The sequence below is a fragment of the Bos indicus x Bos taurus genome, chromosome 6, assembly GCF_003369695.1.
Source record: "Bos indicus x Bos taurus breed Angus x Brahman F1 hybrid chromosome 6, Bos_hybrid_MaternalHap_v2.0, whole genome shotgun sequence".
In the NCBI taxonomy this organism is placed as follows: domain Eukaryota; kingdom Metazoa; phylum Chordata; class Mammalia; order Artiodactyla; family Bovidae; genus Bos; species Bos indicus x Bos taurus.
In genome coordinates, this window is record NC_040081.1 from 42,292,170 (window position 1) to 42,317,445 (window position 25,276).

At 42.4% G+C, this 25,276-nt stretch overlaps 1 protein-coding gene across 2 annotated transcripts in view; it reads right to left on the bottom strand.

The window, feature by feature from the left end:
• Positions 1 to 5,780, bottom strand: part of ADGRA3 (adhesion G protein-coupled receptor A3) — a 132,304-nt gene extending 126,524 nt beyond the window's left edge. The window contains exon 1 of one of the 2 annotated variants that reach the window (XM_027544170.1): positions 5,527 to 5,780. In XM_027544170.1, the coding sequence (XP_027399971.1) occupies positions 5,527 to 5,765 (239 nt within the window). In that variant the 5' untranslated portion in view covers positions 5,766 to 5,780. Of the gene's footprint in view, positions 1 to 4,433; positions 4,493 to 5,526 lie in introns of those variants that run through there. The other variant, XM_027544171.1, reaches the window with a different exon arrangement.
• Positions 5,781 to 25,276: the final 19,496 nt, after the last annotated feature.

Consider the following 25,276-nt stretch of genomic DNA (forward strand, 5'->3'; position numbering starts at 1 on the left):
GACTGAGCGACTTCACTTTCACTTTTCACGCATTGGAGAAGGAAATGGCAACCCACTCCAGTGTTCTTGCCTGGAGAATCCCAGGGACTGGGAAGCCTGGTGGGCTGCCGTCTATGGGGTCGCAAAGAGTCAGACACGACTGAAGCGACTTAGCAGCAGCAGCAGCATTGATCCTCGGATGAAAGAATTATAGCTTATTCTAGCCATCCCTAGCACTCAGAGCCATCCCTAGCACTCAGAGTTGTGCGTACAATATTAATAGTGTCTCAATAGATGTGCACGGGGAAAAAAGGCTGTGCTGAGAATGAGAAAATATGGCTACAGAGAAGACCTTTCATTCAAAGATAAAAACCTGGATCCACATGAATTCAGACCACAGCAGCTGTCCGTGATGTTCATTGAAATCTCCCTGCTACTTCTCCTCCTCTGTTGTCCTCACCTGGCGAAGCAGCCTGGCTAATATCCACTGTTCTCATCTCTAAGCTGAAAGCAGCTGAAGAGAAGGAAAAAAAAACATGCTGACCATCTCCCTCTGAATTGGATCACAAGGCAAAAACGGACACCACTCCACCTGGGTGACACTTCTACAATCCCCAGGTCCTTTCCAAAAGGGCCACTTCACTCTTCATTCACTTCCTCTTCACACCATCTCCTCACCCTCTTCCCTCACCCAGCCTCTAGGTCTTTGAAAAAATAAATGCCAGGGGGCAGCAAAGCCCTCTTCATCCCATATGCCCTCCTCGGTGGTCTCCCACCCACCATTTTGCCCAAGCTCCCTCCAGTCACCACTTGGGGATGGAACAACCCCCCTCCATCTAAAAGCCTCACACCCCACCTGGGCTCCAGCTCCCATCATATCTCACCTTCCATCATCCATTTCTCCCTCTCCCCAACTATTGCCAACCATACTCAGCAGGATGCAAAGATTCTCTTTCCTCACACCAAACTTCTTCCTCATCAAGGTAACACCACCATCCTCACACAGTTCTCCCTTTAATCTACCACAATCTGCCTCCTGCAGCCTCTGGCCCACGGAGGGCACCAAAGCTGTCAAGTCTAGCTTGTTCTTACTGTTCCCGACCTCGCAGCATCTCTCCACTGGGGCGCCCCCATCCTGTCTTCAAACCTGAACTCCCCTTGGCTTCTTTGACCAAATACTCCCCAGTTGCTGCCCCTCAACCTCACCAGCTGCACCTTCCTTCTCAGGCCCCTCTACTGCTCCAGGGGACTTCAGCCTGGGCCCCTCCTCCTTCCCACCTGGACACACTCCCCTAACTGACCTGGACCAGCCTGGTGCTTGAAACACCACAGACAGACCAATGGTTCTGAAACCTTCCCTGCTTTTCAGCAGGGCCAGTTCATCACCACGCCTCATTTCAACTGCAGAGCACCCTCTCTCCCCTAGCTCAAAACCCAAACCTTTCCCTTCCCTCAGGCCGTGCTCAAGTCTCAACCTCTCCAGGAAAATTTTAATACCTTCCCAGGCCTCCACAGCCTCACAGCTCTCCTCTTAACAGGCTTCCTAAAGCATTTAAACAATCAGCAGTACAGAATTTATTACTTAATTACAGACATTCTGAGATTATTCCCTAGATGTCTGCTTTGCTTCGGTGCAAATCTTCCCTCTCCAACCAGACTGAAGTTTCCAAACACCAGCACTTCTTTTTGTGTACCTAGCACTGAGCCGCATACACTGGGGATGTCCAATTATCAGTCCTCTGATAGCAAAAGAACTTAACATTTTATAAAAGTAAAAACCAAACCCGAGCATTATTTTAGTCTGTTAAACAGTCTGAAAAACATCTGGATTTTGTCCCAAAGTTACTTAACAAATCATAAAATTTTTTTAAAAGAAACCTTTTATCTACAATCACCATGTAGCATCACCAGGAAAACACTATTGGAAGACCACGACTAAATCTGTGAAACTTTCTACCACTGATGTCTTCAGAATTTTTAAAACTTAATATTGAGCATTTCACATGAAACATAGAAATAGATTTCCAACAAAAGCATTAATGCAGTTAAATTTGTATTCAGTTTGTGCGTAAAATAATAAATGGAACATAATCCTTTAATGCAGAAGGTTATATAAGATACAAGGAACAAGTGTGGTCAAGCTGAGGATTTCTGCCAAACCTCTCTAGAAACATGGCTATGAAAATAAGTGTTGTTCACTAAGATCGTAGAAGAATCTGATGGAGAAGGAAATGGCAACCCACTCCTGTATTCTTGCCTAGAGAAACCTATGGACAGAGCCTGGTGGGCTGCTGTCCATGGGGTCGCACAGAGTCAGACACAACTGAAGCAACTTAGCATGCATGCATGCACTGGAGAAGGAAATGGCAACCCACTCCAGTATGCTTGCCTAGAGAATCCCAGGGACCAGGGAGCCTGGTGGGCTGCCGTCTATGGGGTCTCAGAGAGTCACACACTACTGAAGCGACTTAGCAGCAGCAGAAGGATCTGAGAAAGAAATCCACTAAGAAGAAATAATCTTATTTTTAATTAGTAAAGAGAAAGAAAACTTCAATCCTTGCCATCCTTTCAACCCCCAACTTTCCACTCGGCAGCCACATCACAACTCAGCTGAAAACATTTGGCCACACCGAAGGAATTAGAGAGCCTGCCTATCCTTGACTTGTTCCTAGAGCTCCCTGAACCCCTACCACCACCACCACCATTCCAAGCACTAGACATGTGTCCTTGACATTCCAGAAACTTCAAACACACAATTCCTCAAGCATCTCCACTATCCTGGGCCTGCCGGGGATGCCCACCTCTCATCCCCTCATTTCCTCCACAGTATCTTTCTCATACTTCTCAAATTGGCTATGGGTTCTCAGATCCTCGATCCTACCCATTATGCCCCAGAGGAACCTCGGTTGCCCTCTTATGGGTTCCTTTTGCTAATTGTGTTCCCTGATATTAGAGTGTTTACCATACTGTCCTGAGACTTCATGAAACTTTCTCCTCAAATCTGTGTGAGTTCCTAGAGAAGAAAGATAATGTTTTTGTCTGTATTCTGTATGAATTGAAAAGTGAGTGTGCCCCAAAACCAAAGGTCCAAGTTCTTACTCCTAGTACCTCTGAAAATAACGCTGCTGGGAAATAGGGTTGGTTTTTGTGGGTTTCTCTGCAGATGAAACCAAGTCATGAATCTTGAGAAAAGAGCCTCGTGGACTTCCCAGTGGACCCCTAGATTCAAAGACTGGTGTCTCATAAGAGAAAGGAGAATATTTGAAAGACACCACAGGGAAGACCACAGGAAGACAGAAACAGAGTGGAATTGAGCTGCCACAAGCCAAGGAAAGTCAGAAGCTGAAAAGAGGCAAGGATTCTCCAGAGCCTTGGCAGGAACATGGTCCTGCTTAAAACCCTTGCTTTTGGATTTTTGGCTTCCAGAATGGTGAGAGAAGAAATTTGCTGTCTTAAGGCATCAAACTAGTGATTAATCTACCACAGTCCTAGGAAAATAACACCTAGTCCAAACCTCAACATACTGCCAATGATCTAGAAATGATTTAATAAAAAAAAAAAAAAACCTGTGTTGAACTAAGGAAGATGAAGACAAGGAATGAAGATGAAAAAGCATGTGAACTGCAGGGCAAGAATCCAGGGCACGGATCCCCTCGCTATAAATTTATCATAGGAATTGGGCAAGTCACTTATCTACTATGACCATCTAATTTATTCTCTAGGAAAATGAGGAAACTGGCCCAGAACACCACACACACACACACACACACACACACACCCCCCACACACACACCCACACCCACCCACCCACCCCCATTCTGATACACTTGAAACCAACTTCATCCAGAACATCAACTTTATCTGATCCTCAATTATAATTCTTCCCATTCACTAAATTGTATTACTTTTACTTTAAAGGACTTTCAGGTGCAAAAAAAAGAATTACAATGACATTTCAAAGGCACATATTTTAATCAGTTCATTAACATTCAATGAAATAGTTTGATCATATTCTGAAAAGTTATTTTCTACAATATCAACTTTTTTCTCCCTGTGAAATCAACAATTTACAATTGTTGACAATTCAGGAAAAATCGACCTAAACTTGAATCAGCTTAAGTGCCACTGATTCAGAAGCCAAATATAGGACTAATTTCTTCAGAGTAACAGAGGATATCTCCAAAACAAAGGTTTTCTCCACTTGACTCCAGACTGTAATTACGGGCCCATACTCAAGATTTCCACTTCAAAGAATCTGGCTAAGAAATAAATACAGCTGCTGCCACTACCAAGTGGTTGAGCGTTGGTAAAGGAATCAAACAAAACAAAAACTCTTTTACCTTTTTCAGGCCTCCATAAACAGAAACACACACAGTTTTCCTGTGTTAAACCTTTCCTAATTCAAACAAATGGAAACGAAGAACAAACGTGTTAGTAATGAAATCTGTACTTACCCATAAATCCTGCTAGGGTTAATTTGGGTTAAATTAAAAACCATATTTCTGGGCTAAATTAAAAACCATATTTTAAGTTCTTTCACAGGTCACGCTGTTCCTCTTGCCTTCATGTTTTTATACTGGCAGCCTTGATTCTTTTTTAGGAAACCAACCAAAACAACACAGAGGCACACGGCGCCGAGGGACTCATATTTCAGTTCGACAAAATACCCATTAGAAACACTTTTAAACTGTCCCAAACCAATTCCTCGTTCAGAAAATAAAATCAAGAGTCACCGGGCCAAGGGTTCAGCTAGAATTGGCAAAACTGGACAGTGAATCGTAGCACAAAGTGAGTTACGAGACCAAAAATTTTTCTTTCCAGGTGGAAACTCAATCCGAAAATCCCTTGAGTTGGAAGGCTCAACAAACCCAGTTTGCAAATGTGAAGTTCTCGGCTTTAAAGATAAGCTCTCATACCCAAGAAACCGGGGGTCGAAGGTGCACGATTTCATCTCAAATATATTTCTGGGCCCTTAAAAAAAAACTCTTATTTTACAAGGTGCTCTTTAATGTAATAAAACTCAGCCGGCAAAAGCAAAGGAAACAGTCTGGAAGTTTGGAGATCACACACAGTGGCGTTCAAAGTCCCTGTGTGGCTTTAGTATCCTGAAAACTAGTGTTCGAGTAACTTAACTTGCAAGTAACTGAAGGGCTGGCCCTTCTAGCCCAGCTGTTTTCCTGCGCCCAAGCACGGATGAATGAGCTTTAACTCCGCGGCTTGCATGTTTACTTGCATCCTCACGTGGCACCGCGCAGCTAGCTTCACAAGCACTGCGCCGGGACCGCGCGGGGGAACCCTAAAACTTTTACTTTGCAAACTAGCGGAGCGACGCCGGCACACATCCGCTCGCCAGCCACAGAAACGCCTCCGGCCGAGCCCGCTCGTTCCCCAGCATCACCCCCGCCAGCGGCTCCACGCACACAAAGGCGCGGGGGTGGCGGCGGGACCCTCTTCCAAGTGGCGAGAAAGGAGAAGCAACACGACGGAAAGCGCTGGGACGGAAGAGACCGGGCGCCAGGACAGAGGGGCGCCCCGCGGGCTACTCACAGGGTAACCGTGCGGTTCGGCAGCGTGTCCGGGGGCAGGACCTGCGCGAGCTCCAGGCTGCTGCACACCACCTTGCCCTCGGCGGCGCCGGCCGCCCTCCCGGCCCCTCGGAGCCGCCCGTCGTGCTTGCAGCCTGGGGGCAGCGCCACGGCCCCGCCGCCCAGCAGCGCGAGCAGCGCCAGCGGCAGCAGCAGAAGGGGCGGCGGCGGGCGGCCCCGCGGGCGCCCGGGCCGTTCCATGCTGCGGGCCGGGCGGCCGGCCGGGGCCTGCGGGCCGAGCGACGCAGCGCTGGCCTAGCGGGCCGCCCTGGTGCCCCGGCGGACTGGAGCGCAGCGCGGGCCCGGTGGCGCCCGGAGTCTCGTGGTGGCCGGAGGACGCGCCCTCCTCGGCGCCGACATGCTCCTTTGTCCGCAGCTGCCGCGCTCGGCCTCCGGGGAGCCGCGGGGTCACAGCCGCGTGGGTCCCAGCGCCGCTCTACGGCGGGGCGGGAGTGCCGCCGCTTCCTCCACCTCCTCCTCAGTCGCCGCCGCCTCCCCCGGCCACTGCCCGCGGCGGCTCCTCCCAGCCCGCCGCCCCCGCCCCTTCCCCTCCGCCACCTCCTCCACCTCCTCCTCCTCCTCTACCTTGTCGTCTCCGCTCCCCTCGCCGCCCGCGGCTCCGGGAAGGAGGGGCGTGCGTGGGGACCTGCGCCGCCCGCCGCGGAGCCGGACCCCCGGTACCTAGGCGCTCCCGGCTTCTGGGCCGGAGTTGTGGGTCAGCGGGAGTACCGTACCCGTAGGGAGGGCGGAAGAAAGTTCTAGTCCAAACTCCAGCCACGGTGGCCACTCTCGCACGCTTCTCTACTCTTCCACCGCAATCCTCCAGACAAAGGCGCCCCGTGTGTCCCTGGGAGCCGCGCGTTCCGCCTGGCGAGCCCCAGTCCTGGGCTTGGGGAAGGGGAGGAGAGCAAGGTTCAGTTTCTTTGGAGCACCCAAGAAAGAAGAGAGTGCCCCCAAACTAACAGTCTTCAAAGGAATCGCCTTCCCTCCTCTCTGCAGACATCTCGAACCTCCTTCTAGACACTCCGTAGTCTCATTTGTCCCAGATACATCCGAGCTGGGAACAGGGTCCTGTCCCAGAAAAAGGACCCCCCAAAGCCGTTTCTGGCCTTCAGCAATTCCACTTATAACCACTGCAAAGGATGCAGTGGGGCCTCGATGGACCGGCAGCCTTTGGCAAAGGAAATTTCCCTCTGGTATCCAAAGATACCTCAGATATAACCGGTTAGATCAATTGCGAGCAAACCAGCCAAGAAACTCAAGCGGAATCTATTTTTCTTCTAGGCAGTGCTGCCAACCCCACGCTAACAGTCCCAACACCGGGGCTCACCTACCCTATATTTAAATATTTACAAGGAGTATGTCAGACCTTCAAAAATATATATATTCTGTGCTCCCATCTTGAGAAATACTCCTTAATAACAACCTGGAATGCCAGGTGTGTGTACCGAGCTCTCAAATACCTTGGAGTTACACCTCATAAGTGGTAGGTCCCAGCACTTGGTCTACACACTTATGTGACTTTAACTTCCTGTGCCCGCACCATTCATGAACAAGAGGAGCTTTCTGCACACCTCTCAACGAAGCTTCATGCACACCCTCAAGTGGTATTGGCAGCCCTTCAGGCCTAGGAATGCAAATACCAGTTGTTTGGCCCTCCCTGAAGAGGAAAATTCTGGAAAGAGGCCTGCTCAAGCCCTTATAGAGCTTCCCAGGTGGCAGTAGGGGCAAAGAATCTACCAGCAATGTAGGAGACGCGAGAGAAGCGGCTTCGATCCCAAGGTGGAGAAGATCCCCTGTAGGAGGGCATGGCAACCCAACCCAGTATTCTTGCCTGGAGAATGGCATGGCTAGAGGAGCATGACGGGCTATAGTCCATATGGTCGCAAAGAGTTGAACTGGACTGAAGCGATTTAGCACACAGGCCCCGGAAGTAGCATTGGGAATTTTCAGTCATTGAATTCCAGGGGCCTGGGCTCCTTGGACAAGGTCTAGTGACAGAAAGAGGACACAGGCTCTTAGGGAATAAGTCCCTTGGCCCTGGAGATTTTTCACCCTTTGGGGAGGAGAGCTTGGTTGGTGCCCTCTAAAACGCAGACTCAGGGACTTGCCTGGTGGTCCAGCAGTTAAGACTCCTGGCTTCTACTGCAGGAGGCACAGGTTCAATCCCTGGTTGGGGAAGTAAGATTGCATATGCTGCCAGGTGCAGCTAAAAAATAAAAATAAAGCCAAAAATAAAATAACATGCAGAGCTAGAAAGGGGTTTTTCTTCACCAAGTCTGAGGTCATTACTGACTAAGGCCCCTACAGAATCTATCTTAGGCACCAGTTCCTAGGAATCTCTTTATATGACTAAAACTTTCTCGATAGTAAATAAATGATGTCTATTTAACAGACACTGTTGCATTAAATTGAATAGTGCTTCATTTGATCAACATTTTTTGAAAACCAACGATGTGAACCTGAAGGTGTCTATTGCTAACAGTGCATTCTGAAATAAGATATTCTAGATCTGCACTGTCCAGTATGGTGGCTATTTAATACTTGAAAAGTAGCTAGTGTGAGGTCAGAAGAGAATTTTTCACTTTACCTTTAATTAATTTAATTCAAATTTCAAGTCCAAGGTGCTTAGTGACTACCTTGTTGAACTGTGCAGTTCTTGACACTGATGGATGGAAAAAGTGGGATATCATCATCACCATTAAGTAGCTTTAAACCTATAAATAAGCTTAAGTGGTATAATTAAATAAATTCTTTTGAATTTATTTAAAGAATTCTTATTCCCTAACAAAATCATCATTGTTGTCATCAGTTTTCTCTATAAAGATGAAAACTTCATAGCTAAATGGAAGTTTATTAGCCATGTTACTGTTGTCAGAGCCGCAACTGTCATGTGAACTCAGAATCTGTATCTTCACACACTCTACTTCAGCCTATGGTTGAAATAAATTTGCATGTCTGTTTTGAAATTTGTTTACCGTATTAACACCAATTTGATACATATCCTCTTTTTTACCTCACTGTAGTTGAGAAAGCTGTAGAAAGCACAGAATTATCACAGAGATATCTCAAGTAATATCCTGAATCCAAGGAAAACTATGAAGGACATGTTTTAATACATGGATGATTTCAAACATTCTGGCACAGAAATCACTGTCTTTGAAAAAAATCACTACAAGTCACAAAATAATAATATAGTATATTAAAACTTGAAAAGGCTTTAGAAAGTCTATCTTTCAACCCTGTAGTCCTTGGAAAGCACACAACCCTGGGTTATCATTCTGTACCAGCATGGGTTCATAAGGACATGGCAGATGATCCTTTCCCCAGTTACGAAGATCTCTGAGGATGACACTGTCTGAAACTTACCATCTTTAACCCTCAGTCACACCAAAATCTTCGCTTTAATTAAGCTACCCCAGCCCTGACAGTCTCTTGTCAGACAGGTCTATCTACTGCTGATCCCCCCTCAGGCATCAAGAACATTATACCTTTTGAAGTTACTTTAATAGGTCCTTTCAAAGTCTTCACTGTGTTGCTGATTATCCCACTTTAGAACATCCTATAGGAACTGTTTGAGAAATCACTCATTAACCATAATTCCTGTACACATAGTCCTGTAAAGTTGTATTGTGTCAACTGTTGCTTTAAGGGTGGTAGATGGACCACATTCCAAGGCTTCTATGCTGCGAATCCTGTCTTGCTATGTTATGTAAAGCTTGTAGGAGATACCAGGGAAACATTCAAAGATGCTTTGTTTATCCTTCTAGTGTAGACTCTGTATTAGCTATGTACATGAGTAAATACATATGTACATATATTTACTATGCAATAAATACATGGATTTATATATGTAAATAACACCCTATTTATTAACAATTTAATTTTATATGGCTGTCTTCCTTTTCTACCAGACGATGAACTTCTTGAGATTTTTCCCACCCCTTCTTAAATTACTCCCTCCCACCTTCAATTACTCCCTATTACATCACTCTAAAATCTAGACCAGTCATCTAGACTGAATCTAGATAACATGGCTTGTTCCAACCTGAAGATAGCTACCTTTAAAAGTTTGTTTATACTTTTATGTTAGCCTCCCCCATTACAATACCAGCTCTATGACACTTTGTCTTATTTACTTTTTAAGGCAGACTCTGTTCGTTTCTGGGCTTCCCTGGGGGCTCAGATGGTAAAGAATCTGGATGCACTGCTGTAGACCTGGGTTCAATCCCTGGGTTGGGAAGATCCTTGGGAGAAGGGAATGGCAACCCACTCCAGTATTCTTGCCTGGGGAGTTCCATGGACAGAAGAGCCTGGTGGGCTACAGTCCATGGGGGTCGAAAAAAGTCAAACACAACTCAATGACTAGCAGTTTCACTTTCTTCTGTTAGTAACTGCCAAAGAGCCTTTCCTCAACTTTTTCTCCCTTGGAGGCTGAAAAAGCTACGCAATCATTGTCCCTTGGAGGGAAAGAATTGGACACAACTGAGTGACTAACAGTTTCACTTTCTTCTGTTAGTTGCTGCCAAAGAGCCATTCCCCAACTTTTTCTCCTTTGGAGGCTGAAAAAGCTACGCAATATGGGAACTACTGGTGGCCATATTGTAGTTCTACCCAGAAAGAGTCAAAGGCAGTGTTGTCCAATATGGTAGACATTAGACACATGTATTTAAATTTTAAACTCAAATTAATTAAAATTAAATGAAACGAAAAATTCTATTCCTTAGTCACACTAGTCATAATTCAAGTGCTCACTACCCATACGTGGCTGGTAGATACCATTTTGGGTAGCACAAATTATGAAAGAGTTTCAACTCACAGAAAGTTCTACTCTTCAACACAATTCTGAGGGGAGTTTGCCAAGAAACTTCAGGATAGAAATTTTGTGATGATAAATAGAGACCTACAAGAGAAGATCTGTCTCACCACCCTCATCCTTCTTGCTTTGGAAATGGTATTGTGAGAACGTGAGGCATGGAGCTGAAGCAAGGCCTTTTGAAACCACAAGCAAAAGGAACAAAGGAAAATTCTGAAATAATAGGAGGAAATGGAAAGACAGAGGTCCCCAAGGTCATCGCTGAGCTGCCTCTCAAACCTCTGGACTTATTTTTATTATGAATGTTCTCTGGTTTAAGACACTTGTTTTGGTTTTCTAGTGCCTACAACAGTGCCTGGCACATGGAAGGGAGTCTGAAGTGTTGATTCTCACAGTTTATACCTTACTCATTTTTATGTGGCAAACATCTAACACAGTTCTTCAAATATATTAGCTAGTGAGTGTTGAGAAGATTGACTAATGTCCTGTCTTCCAGAATCAAAGGGGAATGTGTAATGTCATGATTAAACTGACATGGGAAGAACAGCAATTTTTAGCACTTGAAATGTCTCAGTGACACCTCTATAAACCCTGTTAATAAACAGACATTCTCTGTTTATTTTTGCATCATTTAATGTTAATCTATTAGTTGTGACAGCTGTAGTTTATATTTTTAGTCATTACATGGCATGTGCTGGAATGCATGCTTGGTTATTACCCAGGACCCAGCTAGAAGCAGCAGTAGCTCAAATAACCCCATAACGTCTTCAGACAGCATTGGCTCCTGTTCTGCCTTACTAGTTACTAGAAATAGTGACCTTCAGCAAGTCACTAAATCTCGTCTTTCTGAAATGAGAATTTGAACTGGAACCAGCTTTAAAGTGCTCTGACTTGATCCTGCTAAACCATGAATTCTTCTATTGTTTGTCTGCTGCAGCCAGACTATTATTGGAATGTATCCCTGTGACAGTTAAATGCTCTTTTTAGATGACCAAATATCTTTCTGAAATGGTATATTCTCTACCCACTGCAGTGTAATTACCATCAGTTGTAAATATAAAGAAGAAATATGAGGCAAAAATTGGCCAGCAGTGCCATGTGGGGAATTACCTTGATGTAATAGGAGTCTCCAAGTACATGACCAGGCAGGTTAGCACAGAGGTGGTGGAACAGGAAGGCTCACAGTGCAAATTAAGATGCTCAAATCACACAGTTTATTATATCCATTTAAAACACATGGACCAGTGAGAAGCAGGGAAAGAGTTGGGCTAGGTTAACCCACAAGGATTAGGATGCAAACAGAAGAAAGACCTATCACCTCAACGTATACAATGCACATATGAACTGAGTTAGTCCATCGGTCTATCTTCCAACTCAGACACGTCAACTTTCCCCACTGCTGATGTAGTTCCAAGGACCACAGCTGAACTTTAAGCAAGGTGACCTAACAGATTTAAGATGTCTGGGACCAACATCTCACTGCTTTGTTAGAGATGCAGGGGCAGTTATACCTGGCCATGACTATAACTCGCCCAATAAGCAGCTATGGACTTTATTTGTGCTTCCTGGACAGAGGGAACATGGGGCCAAATCTGATGTCACAAATGAGCAGCTGTTTTTCAATCCGATATATATTGAGTGTCTCATATGCCATATGCACATTTAGTGAATCATAAATATTTATCTTTCATCCTTTTCTAAATATTTATCCTTTCATCTTGTTCTCTTTTGTCCCATCATATTTATCTGCTCATCCCACATGTACTCTACTTTCTTTTTCTCTGTCTACCATGTCTCACACAGTCTTTGCTTCTCTATTTAGTGTCATCAATTCTCCTTCCTTTTTGCCTATTATTTTTATAGCAGAATTACATGTTTTAAAATATTTAAAACATAGTGCATAACATAAAACATGGTACATAATAGAGGAAACAGCAGACTCTGGGGAAATTTAGAAATACAGTCCACACCAGAGATGTATATTGCTTTCCCAAATAGCAGTATTTCCTAAATATTTATCTCCCAAATATGATGTATGTCTTGTTATATCAGCTATGCTATTATACATTGTATTCCTATGTGCCAATATAATGATTAAAATCTATCAACCAACTAATAATTATTAATGGTAGACACAATAGCAGATATACCAATCATGAAACTTCCATCTAAAGTTTTTTTTAAAAATAGTAGTCTTCTTCCTTCTTAGGGTCAGTTAACATATTAAAATCCATTCATGGAGCTGAACAGAATGAGAATCTATATTTGAAATTATGCATTTCTCAATCAAGAATTCACTACTTTGACTCAGTCTCTGAATCTGTATGTTGATAACACATGGAATATCTTGCTGTTTGGATTTCTGTAATATGTTTTAAAACACATTCCCATGTCACTCAGAAACCTCAAAACACTAGTAAGTCAAGCAATTTGATTATATAAACTCAGTCAAACTTTAAAATTTCAATTTAGATATATTAATTATTTTACTCGTGTGTATTTTGGGTAATAGGAATACTTTAGCTTATAAATCAATAAATCAAAGCTCATATACATTTTTCTATAATTGTATATAATGCTAAAATATGGAGGAAAGTGTGAAAGTATAGAGGGAAAAGCACTGATTTTTTTAAGTCAGGAGATAGGATTAATATATTAATCTAAATTAATAAATTTTAATTAGTTTAATTAATGTATTTTAATTTATATTTAAATTAATTTAAATTATTTTGATTTAAATTAATTATTATTGATACAAATTAGTTCTTTGACTTAAGCAAGCTGCCAAATTTCTTGGGGCCTAGGTTTGTTAACCTGTTATAGGGTTTAATTTAAAATTTAATATGAATTATTATGATTACATTGAAAGTTCCTAACATACGACTTGCACATAGTAAGTACTTGTTGAAGGTTAGCTGATCCTGAATCTAGCCCATTGCCTCATATTCCAGATGAAGCTGAAATCTAAGGAGGTTAAATGAATCTCAAATCAAACCCTTTGTGCACATGAAAGCCTGAACCAGAGAGCTGGGAAAACTTTGCAGGTGTAGTTGGTTTCCCTTATAAACCTGTAACCAAGCTTTCTTATAAATCTGGTTAAGAGTTATGATTTAAACATCACTTGCTAAATATCTATTTCCCTACCTGCAAAATTGAGAAACTAATAATTGTCCCCCCCACACATACACACACATTCCAGTATTATTGGAAATGTAAAGAAGTGATGTGTGATGTGTGAAGGAAATCACTGGGAAAAACATTCCATGTAATTATAGCATATCATTATAAACATTATAAGCTACAAAAGCATTTCATCTTTAATAACACTACAATTATATATGTATCAATTCCTTTCATCTCTGGAGCTCTGAATTCCTCCAAAATAAACACTGTGAACACTCAGACAATGCTTCTACTAGGAAGACAAAATGGAGAATCGAGATAATCATACAGAAAATTCAGGAGGAAGCCAGCCGACTTTCTTCATCCTACCCGGCTTTTACAGTTCTATTTGTCCAATAATTACCTCAGTCATCCTCATCCCTTTGCAAGTGAATACCCTTCACTGTACAGATTAATGGGCCTCCCTGATGGCTCAGCGGAAGCGGCCTGCAAGGCAGGAGAATTGAGAGACTTAATTCAATCCCCTGGAGAAGGAAATGGCAACCCACTCCAGTGTTCTTGCCTGAAAAATTCAATGGACAGAGGAGCCTGTAGGACTACAGGCCAAAGGGTCACAAAGAATTGGACATGACAGTTAGAACTGGACATGGAACAACAGACTGGTTCCAAATAGGAAAAGGAGTACACCAAGGCTGTATATTGTCACCCTGCTTATTTAACTTCTATGTAGAGTATATCATGAGAAACGCTGGGCTGGAAGAAGCACAAGCTGGAATCAAGATTGCTGGGAGAAATATCAATAACCTCAGATATGCAGATGACACCACCCTTATGGCAGAAAGTGAAGAGGAACTAAAAAGCCTCTTGATGAAAGTGAAAGAGGAGAGTGAAAAAGTGGGCTTAAAGCTCAACATTCAGAAAACGAAGATCATGGCATCCGGTCCCATCACTTCATGGCAAATAGATGGGGAAACAGTGGAAACAGTGTCAGACTTTATTTTTTTGGGCTCCAAAATCACTGCAGATGGTGACTGCAGCCATGAAATTAAAAGATGCTTACTCATTGGAAGGAAAGTTATGACCAACCTAGATAGCATATTCAAAAGCAGAGACATTACTTTGCCAACAAAGGTTCATCTAGTCAAGGCTATGGTTTTTCCTGTGGTCATGTATGGATGTGAGAGTTGGACTGTGAAGAGGGCTGAGCACCGAAGAATTGATGCTTTTGAACTGTGGTGTTGGAGAAGACTCTTGAGAGTCCCTTGGACTGCAAGGAGATCCAACCAGTCCATTCTGAAGGAGATCAGCCCTGGGATTTCTTTGGAAGGAATGATGCTAAAGCTGAAACTCCAGTACTTTGTCCACCTCATGCAAAGAGTTGGCTCATTGGAAAAGACTCTGATGCTGGGAGGGATTGGGGGCAGGAGGAGAAGGGGACGACAGAGGATGAGATGGCTGGATGACATCACTGACTCGATGAACGTGAGTCTGAGTGAACTCCAGGAGTTGGTGATGGACAGGGAGGCCTGGCATGCTGCGATTCATCGGGTCGCAAAGAGTCGAACATGACTGAGCGACTGAACTGAACTGAACTGAGCAACTAAGCACACACACATACAGATTAATGTATGTATATTCTAAGTTCAGTTCAGTATAATCAAGATGCTTCTTTAGGTACTTGCTATGAAGGGAAAGCTTTTGCCTTGTTTATTACTGTATCCTAGCACCTTGAACAGTGCCGCACATGCAATAGGCACTCCATAAATATTTGTTGAATGAATAATGAATGAGTGAACAAAAGAAGAGGTAATATTTCTCCACTGATTAATTTGTCTTTTCATGACTGCCAAATAACCATAACTTATTTGCCATATGGTAAGTCAAGCAAAACTTATATTTATGAACTCATCTCTTGGCTCAATTGGCTGCATTGAAATTTCTCATACTTGCACTTACTCCTTAAGTGAATGTTTGATGATATAGATTATAAATGTTAAAAACCCCAACAGTCTGACTTCAGTCTTTCCCCATCAGGAAACTCACTCATATGAAGCCTATTTGGCTGTGAAAGCTTTGTATATAAATTCTAAATTCACTTAATTAGCTTCTCTAATCTTCATTATATAAAACTCAGCCCCTTCTGATGGGCATATGTAATAAAACAGCCTCTCTGGCAACTAATAATGCAAGACACAAAGAATCTTAAGGGGAGAGAGTGATTCTATTCCATACTGTATTTCACCCTGCTTGAGCCTTTCAGGGTTACTCATTACTCAGTTGGCTAAGAATATTTCCTGCTTTTATTTCGTTTTGTGTGCATATTCATTCCCCTCCTTTCCTTCTTGCACTCAAACTCTGAAAGGAGGGAGTCAAGAGTCAGGCATTCATAGATCCTTTGCCAAAGCACCATGAAATGCTATCAAAACTAGTCTTATGTTAGTCAAAACCATTTCAGATGAAAGTGACAGAAACACCATTCCAAATAGTTTATACACAAAAAGAAATATATTCGTTCATGTAGCTAGAATGTTGCTTCAGGCATAGCTGGATCAAGGAGCTGAAATGATGTCCCCAGTTTTCTCTCTTCATTTCTTAGCACTTTATTGGCTTCGTTCTCTGGCAAGAATTACTCATAATTGGAGAGTCACAGGCAGCTTCACCTTTACATCATCCTCACATTGTAAAATCCTAGCAAAAAGATAAAAATAACAACAGAAAACAACAATCCCCCCTCCACACACAGGGTTCCCAGTGAGGGATATGACTGGCCTGTCTGTGTCACACATCCCTGAAGAAGGGGCGGGGACAATGAAGTCCTCTGACTGCCTGGTCTGAATTGAAAACATACCTCTGAAACAGGTGTAGAATCAGCTGAATTCTCCAAATACATTCTTTTTTTTTTTTTGGCTGTGTGCTGAGGCTTGTGGAGTCTTAGTTCCCCAACCAGGAATAGAACCCACACCCCCAACAGTGGAAACTTGGAGTCCTAACCACTGGATCGCCAGGGAATTCTCTCCAAATATGTTATTAAAGGTAGGGAAAAAAACCCATGGAGAAGCAGGTAGCTTAGTTGCGCCTGTACAGAAAGTTTGGCTCAGCCTTTACTTAACTCTAATCACCCTTCACCTCTCCCCACACCTCAGCTTTATCCCATAAATACCCAAAGACCCTTGCCTTTGAGGAGACAGATTTGAGATGCATTCTCTTTCTCCTCCATTGATTGCCTCCTGAATAAATCCTCGCTTTGAGGCAAACCTTGGCTTCTCAGTGTCTGGCTTGCTGCATTGTGCAAAAAAGCCTTTGGTAAAACCTTCAAGGCATTTGTTGTCAGATGGGGAAGACAAATATATAATCCTTTAATTACTATTGTAAAGGTCCTTAAATTCCTTCTGCAAAGGATAATTACTATTTAAAAATTACCAGCTATTATTACTCACTGCTTATCACCAAATTCCTCTCTTCTGCAACAGAGATCAAAGGTTTAAATATATAAAAATATAATCATAAAGTGTTTTAAACATTGTATTTAAATGCATATATATGATCATATAAATGTATATATGTGTGTGCACATATGTACCACATCAAGACACAAAGCTTGAATTGGTAAGTTTTATCTCATAAGGTTACAAATTCTGCCTGAACAAATACTATTAAAAAAAAATCAAAAGTCAAAAAAAAAAAAATCAAAAGTCAAGCTGCTAAAAAGCTTTGCAATGTATATGGTAGAGGAATAATTTCTTTATTATATTTACAAAGCTTACAAATCAGTAAGAAAACCTTCAATTACTTAAGAAAAATAGAGAAAAGCTATCTCACAGAAGGAAAAATAAAAGGTGTAATATGGAAGGATGTTCAGCCTCACAAAAAAGAAATGCAAGCAAACCAACCCACCAACAAAAATCTAAATACTAATTTTAGCCATCAAATTGGAAAAAATTAAATAGCATTTCGTGAAATAAATAAAATAGCATTTCATAACTTCCTTGTGTGGAGAAGTCAACGATTCCCTACATGGTTGAAGGCAATACAAATTGATAAAAAATTTTTTTTGTTCCCTCCCCACCCCTGCCAGTTTATTGACATATAATTGACACATAACATTGTGTACATTTGTGTCAACATGTTGATTTGTTACATTTATAAATTGCGAAGTGATTATTACTAAATATTAGCTACTACCTCTGTCTTTTTCAACACATAGTTACCTTTTTTTTTTTTTTGTAGTGAGAATGCTAAAGATTTAGTCTCTTGGCTGTAAAATCTATGATACATTATTATTAGCTATAATCATTATGCTCTAAATTAGTGATACAACTTGGTGCCTTTTTTATAACGGCAAATTGGAAATAATATGTCTATTAATAAATTGAATGGAAAAATGGGTTCAACAAATTATAACAAATTACAAATGGGCGGCACTTCACCTCAAGTGAAGACCTGAGGAAAGAGACTAAGATCTCTGTTTGTTGATCTGTGGAAGAAGCCATTGGTCCTCATTTCTAGAAATAATGTGTGTATGTGTGTCTATTTGTACTATGAGTATATGGAATATTTCTGGAAGGATATAAAGAAACAGTTATAAAGGCCACCTTATCTCGGAAAGGGATTGTTGCTGAGGAGACTTACATTTCATTATACTTTTTTTATTATTTGATTTTTAAAAAACCTCTGTGTGTGTGTGTGTGTGTGCACGTGCTCAGTTATGTCCCACTGTTTGTGACCCCATGGACTGTAGCCCGCCAGGCTGCTCCGTCCATGGGATTCTCCAGGCAACAATACTGGAGTGAGTTGCTGTTTCCTACTCCAGGGGATCTTCCCAACTCAAGGATCAAGTTCAAGTCTCTTGCATTTCCTACAGTGGCTGGAGGATTCTTTACCACTTTGCCACCCATTCACTCTTTAATTAAAAGGCAAGATGATTTTAAAGGTTGAGAGCAAATATGGTAAATATAACTTTTCATTCAATTTTTTTTGACATTAGTAGACTGCAAATTATCAAAGTCTGTCCTATTTTTTCCCAGTAAAAATTTCTTGAAGAAATGCTCTTAATTTTGTAAATGTAAAAATTTTGATTATGTAAGTGTAAACACTATGAAGCAAGCAGGTACCCATTGCCCCAAGGGAGGCCTTTTTCTTCTGACCAAAAGTTCTGTTTTTAATATCCCTTCAAATGTAGATCAGGTCACTGGGGGAAGGGTGAGTAAGTCTGCATAGGAACAAAGAAGATTCCTGGACACCTAGGGATACAGGCTCTTAAGACCAGTACCTTTCTGAGGCTCAGTGTGTGAAAATGTTAGTCACTCAGTCCCTTCCAACTCTTTGCAACCCCATGGACTGTAGCCCGCCAGGCTTCTCTGTCCATGGAATTCCCCAGGCAAGAATACTGGAGTGGGTGGCCATTCCCTTCTCCAAGGGATCTTTCAGACCCCGGGATCAAACCCAGGTCTCTCGCATTGCAGGCAGATTCTTTACCATCTGAGCCACCAGGGAAGTCCCTCTCTGAAGCTCAAAGGCTTTCAGTCTCTGAAGGACTTTGGTACTTTTGAGGCATTTAAGTAATACTTAGTGCAACTCAGAGGACAGAGATATGCAGAGGACAGAGATAGGCAGAGATAACCTCATATATGCAGATGACACCACCCTTAAGGCAGAAAGCAAAGAAGAACTAAAGAGCCTCTTAATGAAAGTGAAAGAGGAGGGTGAAAAAGTTGGCTTAAAACTCAACATTCAGAAAACTAAGATCATGGCATCTGGTCTCATCACTTCATGGCAAATAAATGAGGAAACAGTGGAAACAGTGACAGACTTTTTTGGGGGGCTCCAAAATCATTGCAGATGGTGATTGCAGCCATGAAATTAAAAGATGCTTGCTCCTTGGAAGGAAAGTTATGATCAACCTAAACAGCATATTAAAAAGCAGAGACATTACTTGCCAACAGAGGCAAGTCTGTGGTTTTTCCAGTAGTCATGTATGGATGTAAGAGTTGGACTATAAAGAAAGCAGAGTGCCAAAGAACTGATGCTTTTGAACTGTGGTGTTGGAGAAGACTCTTGAAAGTCCCTTGGACAGCAAGGAGATCCAACCAGTCCAATCTAAAGGAAATCAGTCCTGAATATTCATTGGAAGGACTGATGCTGAATACTTTGGCCACCTGATGCGAAGAACTGACTCATTTGAAAAGACCTTGATGCTGGGAAAGATTGAAGGCAGGATGAGAAGGGGAAGACAGAGGATAAGATGGTTGGATGGCATCACCGACTCAATGGACATGAGTTTGAGTAAACTCCGGGAGCTGGTGATGGACAGGGAGGCCTGGCATGCTGCAGTCCATGGAGTCACAAAGAGTCGGACATGACTGAGTGACTGAACTGAACTGAACTGAACTGAGAGGACAGAGACCTGCCTGTGGAAGGCTACTGCAGCTGGAAAGAAAATGGAACGTTTGGAAAAAGTTAAAAGGCAAATCTAGCAGGGCCTCAAATGGAAGGAGGAGAGCCAGCCAATGACACTGGTGAGGTAAGAAAAGGTAAGATCTGGCTGGGACTGTGGCTTTGTTCATTGAGAGAATGTTTTTCACCTTAGTAACATTTGGAAGTCATTGAAGGGTTTAAAGTGGAGGGAAGACACCATAAAAGTTGCAGTTTTATGTACTCCCTTGGAGAATGGGGAGCTGCAGAAGACTAGATTCTGGGAAATAATTAGGTGCTTTAGCCAGAGGTGAGAAATTATTCTGGTAGCTTAAGCCAAGACGTTGGGAATGGAGATGAAAAGAGGATGCATATGAATGACACTGTAATTAAGAAACCACAGGACTCACTTCTGTGGTTGTTTGGTTGGGGATATGAGGGACAGGGGTGATGTCAAAGATGCCTTCCAGGTTTTGGTTTACCCGAGTGTGTGATGATGCCATTCACCAAGACAAGAAACCCTGGAGGAAGAGCAGTTTGACTGGGAGGATCACGAGTGCTGTTGGGACATGTTGAGACCGAGGTTTGTTTTAATCATTCAGGTGGTGCTTTGAATGTGCACCTGGAGTTTTCAGCAAGGGCTGGAGAGACAAATGTATATATTTGCCACAAGAAATGGCTTGTGGGAATCTTAGTTCCCTGACAATGGATTGAACCCTTGCCATTAGTAACTAAAGCATAGAGTCCTAACCATTGGATTGCCAGGTCATTCCCACTGATTTTTTTTTTTTTAATATAAGGGAAAGTGAAAGTGTAAGTCACTCAGTGGTGTCTGATTTTTTGCAGCCTCATGGACTGTAGCCCTCAAGACACCTCTATCCATGGAATTCTCCAGGCAAGAATGTATGTGTGAATGCTAAGTCATGTCTGATTATTTGTGACCCCATGGACTATAGCTGACCAGGCTCCCCTGTCCATGGAATTCTCTGGGTAAGAATACTGAAATAGATAATCATGCCCTTCTCCAGGGATCTTCCTGATCCAGGGATTGAACCTGGGTCCCTGCATTGCAGGCAGATTCTTTCCCATTGGAGCCACCAAGGAAGCCCATAAATCAAAGCCTATAAATTTTATTAGAGGCATAGGTGAGGATGAGATTTCCTAAATAGAAAGATCAAAGTGAGAAAAGAATAGGGATTAGCAAAGAAAGTCTGCTTTTAAATATTGGGAGAGGAGGAGGCAGCAGCAGATAAGGAATAAGAAGAGCTGGCACCAGAGTAACTAGAGAAAGTCACTTGTACTGAAAAAAAAAATGCAAAATTTAAAAGTTGAGAATTATATTTCATTTGGGCTTCCCTTGTGATTCAGCTGGTAAAGAATCCATCTGCAATGAGGGAGTCCTGGGTTCGAGGAAGATCCCCTGGAGAAAGGAGAGGCTACTACCCACTCCAGTATCCTGACCTGGAGAATTCCACGGACTGTGTAGTCCATGGGGTCGCAAAGAGTTGGACACAACTGAGCAACTTTCACATTCACTTTCATGTTTCACTTGGGGCTTTACTGAGAACTATAGCCCAGGAAGAGCTTCCCTGGTAGTTCACATAGTAGTCTGCCTGCAATGTGGGAGACCCAGGTTCAATCCCTGGGTTGGGAAGATCCCCTGGAAAAGGAAATGGCAACCCATGTCAGTATTTTTGCCTGGGAAATCCCATGGACGGAGGAGCCTGGTGGGTTACACTTCAGGGGGTTGCAAAGAGTTGGACGCGACTGAGCGACTAACATGCACATAGCCCAGGAAGGTAGCCTCTCAACTCTGATGAACTGTTCCAAAAAGGTAAGAGAGGAACCAGGATACAGGAGAGTTTTTGCTGGGAAAACAAACACGTAATCCAATGTCAAAAGATTACTGCTAATCAGAAAACAGACACCTCAAGCTAATGACTTTAGAGCTTTTCTAAGTATTGGAAGATGCAAGAGTCTGGGCTCATTGAATTGTTCCTTTGATGTGTATCTTAACCATCTAAGGCCAGTATCCTGCGTTTCCACATCCAGAATTCCCCTCGGGGTGCACCATGGAGGAGGAGCTGTGGCTGATGGCTTGATGGCTGTAACATCCTTTGTTTACTGAAGAGGTGGGCGTATCAAAACTGAAGGTGTAGGTATGGGCAGGGAGGAGGGAGGAGGGTTCAGGATGGGGAACACATGTATACCTGTGGCGGATTCATTTTGATATATGGCAAAACCAATACAACATTGTAAAGTTAAAAAATAAATAAAATTGAAAAAAAAAAAAAAAAAACTGATGGTGTAGTAAGTGATTGGTGATAATTCCGTAAGGTCATTTAATTATTGTTCTACCAAGTGGTCACTTAGTGACAAATAAGATTTGAAGAAAATTTTTTCGGAGCAAGATCTACTATTTTAATTTCACCCTTCTTAAACTGCCTTCCGGAACATGAAATTAAATACCAAAGGAAAGAAACAAGACTAAAAGCACAAAATCAACTGTTCTATCTGCCAAACCCAGCAGCACTCTATCCTCCACCCCCAGTCCCACCACTGTGCTAACAGAATCCTTTACTGTTGGTGGTACAACTTTTTATGAGATTGCTCTGAGTTTTCCTAGCAAGTATGGAAATTCCAGCTGGCTTCTCTTCAGCTGTTGCAGGAATCAAGAGAATTATTATTTTTATTCTTTGCATCTCAACTCAGTTTTCTGGAGACAGAGCTAAATATTCCATGCCAGATGGTGCTCTAAGGATTCTGTTGTCATCAAGCCATAGTGGAAAAATACTTTATAATCAATCATTCAATCAGGGCCATCTTTTGCCCACTGATGTCTTTTAAAGATGAATATCTAGTCTAGTCCTTTACAAGTCTCCTGCAAATTTTTCCCTATGGACAAAAGTAGGTATAAATATTAGGGCTGATTTCCAGAAGGAGTTTTTTTCTTCAGCAGTATAGAGCAAAGGGCTTCCCTGGTGGTTCAGATAGTAAAGAATCTGCCTGCAGTTTGGGAGACATCAGTTTGATCCCTGGGACAGGACGATGGCCTGGAGAAGGGAGTGGCTAACCACTCCAGTATTCTTGCCTGGAGAATTCCAGGGACAGAGGAGCCTGGCAGGCTTCAGTCCATGGAATCACAAAGAGTCAGACACAATTGAGCGACTTAACACTAGAGCAAAGGTCTGCAAACGTTTTCTGTAAGGGCTAGATGGTAAATATCTCAGCCCGGGTCAGCTCTATAGTCTCTGTTACAACTATTGTGGTGAAAAAAAGTGATAAATAACAAATTAAAGAGCACCATGTTTCAATTAAACCATTTATGGGCACTGAAATTGGAATTTCATGCAATTTTCGTGTGTTGTGGAATATTCTTTTTTCCCCATCCATTAAAAAATGCAAAAGCCACCTTAGCTTGTGGGCACCATAAATTTGGATGATGCAGTGACCTCTGCTTTAGACGAGGACCATCACAGCAAGTCTTAACCTGAGTTGTCACCACCTCCTTCCCTTTCCACAATAATTAATTTAGAAAATTCAATTCGAGTTGTTGAAAATGGAAATGTTAAACCCTGGGGACAAAAATAAATAAATCTGGCAAATGTTGGAAACAGTTCTTCCAACATTTTTATTTAAGACAGTTTTAGTGGTCTATAACATCCAGGGGTGGCCATTTGCTTGGAGTTGATAAGACATAATGGTGACAGTTCAGATAGGGCTCCGAACTACAAGTTCTCACCACTCAAACTGAGGTTGAATCAGAACAGTTGCCTGTCAATCCATGTGTTGCGAAAACTAGCTGATTGTTGCCGCAGATGTTTGAAATGTAATTATAAGCACTTAGAGCCATTTTGGAAGGATGTCTAACCCAAGAAGTTCTTTTGGTATCTGCCTGAAAAATCAACATGAATCCTTGAAATGCATGTTAAATGCTTCCAGAGCCCTTAACCTGAAGGGACCTTGGGCCAATATAATGTCAAGTAGGATAGAATGTGATTCATCTCTTTTTACAGGCTTCCTATGATCTGTGCTTCTTCCAGGCTACCTGACATAAATTTAAGCAATGAGATCATTCAAATTTCCTTTGAACATTTACACCAAAGGTGATCTGATGATCCTCATTTAGAAAATCAACATTATTTCTCCATAAAATTCATCCTTTATGTAAAAATAACTTATGAGTTGGGATCAAGTCTTTATTTCGTATTCCCAGTCCTTACCTAATTTGAGATATACACCAAAATGGGGCCTTCTACAAAAATAATTCTGTAATAGGACCAGTCAAAAGACATAACCATTAAGAAGAGGTCCTCAGACTCTGAAGACAAGGGCATAATAAAAATCTGTAATTTCCAGACTTTCTAAGAAATATTTTCAAAATTGAACCTCAGACTAGTAGCCAGACCCCTGAAGCTAAGGAAAACTCCTTGACTGACAATATGCTAAGGAACTGCTTCCAAGAAAACTCTTCCTCAACATAGTTCGCCTTGCTCAACCTCCTTTGGTCACAGAAACTCTATTTAGGGAATTTAAGGCATAACAACTGCTGGTACCTGAAGCTGAAAGGCTACCTGAAAACAGGATGGATTTTTATCCAGTCAGTGAGCTTTGGAGACACCAGCTTGGTCTCTTTTTGTCTCTCACTTGAACTCTAGCCCATAGCCTCTGTAAGACTGAGTGCTTTCAAATTGTGCTGCTGGAGAAGACCCTTGAGAGTCCCTTGGACAGCAAAGAGATCAAATCAGTCAATCCTAAAGGAAATCAACCCTGATTATTCATTGGAAGGACTGATGCTGAAGCTGAAGTTCCAATACTTTGGCCACCTGATGTAAAGAGCTGACTCATTAGAAATGACCCTGATGTTGGGAAAGATTGAGGGCAGGAGTAGAAGGGGGCAAAAGAGGATGAGATGGTAGGATGGCATCACTGACTCAATGGACATGAGTTTGAACAAATTCTGGGAGATAGTAAAGGATAGGGAAGTCTGGTGTGCTGCAGACCAAGGGCTAGCAAAGAGTCAGACACAGCTTAGTGACTGAACAACAACTACTCTTTAAGACTAGATGTTTACTAAGTTGCTCAGTCATGTCCAGCTCTTTGTGACCCCATGGACTACAGCCTGCCAAGCTCCTCTGTCCGTGGGATTTTCCAGTCGAGAATACTGAAGTGGGTTACCATTTCCTCCTCCAGGGGATCCACCTGACTCAGGGATCAAACTCACGTCTCTTGTGTCTCCTGCATTGGCAGGTGGATTCTTTACCACTGGAGCCACCTGGAAAGCCCCTTGTAAGATTACCCTGTATAGCAAAGGAAATCTTTAAGGTCTCCTGCAGAAATCATGAGATTGCATCAGCCCTCA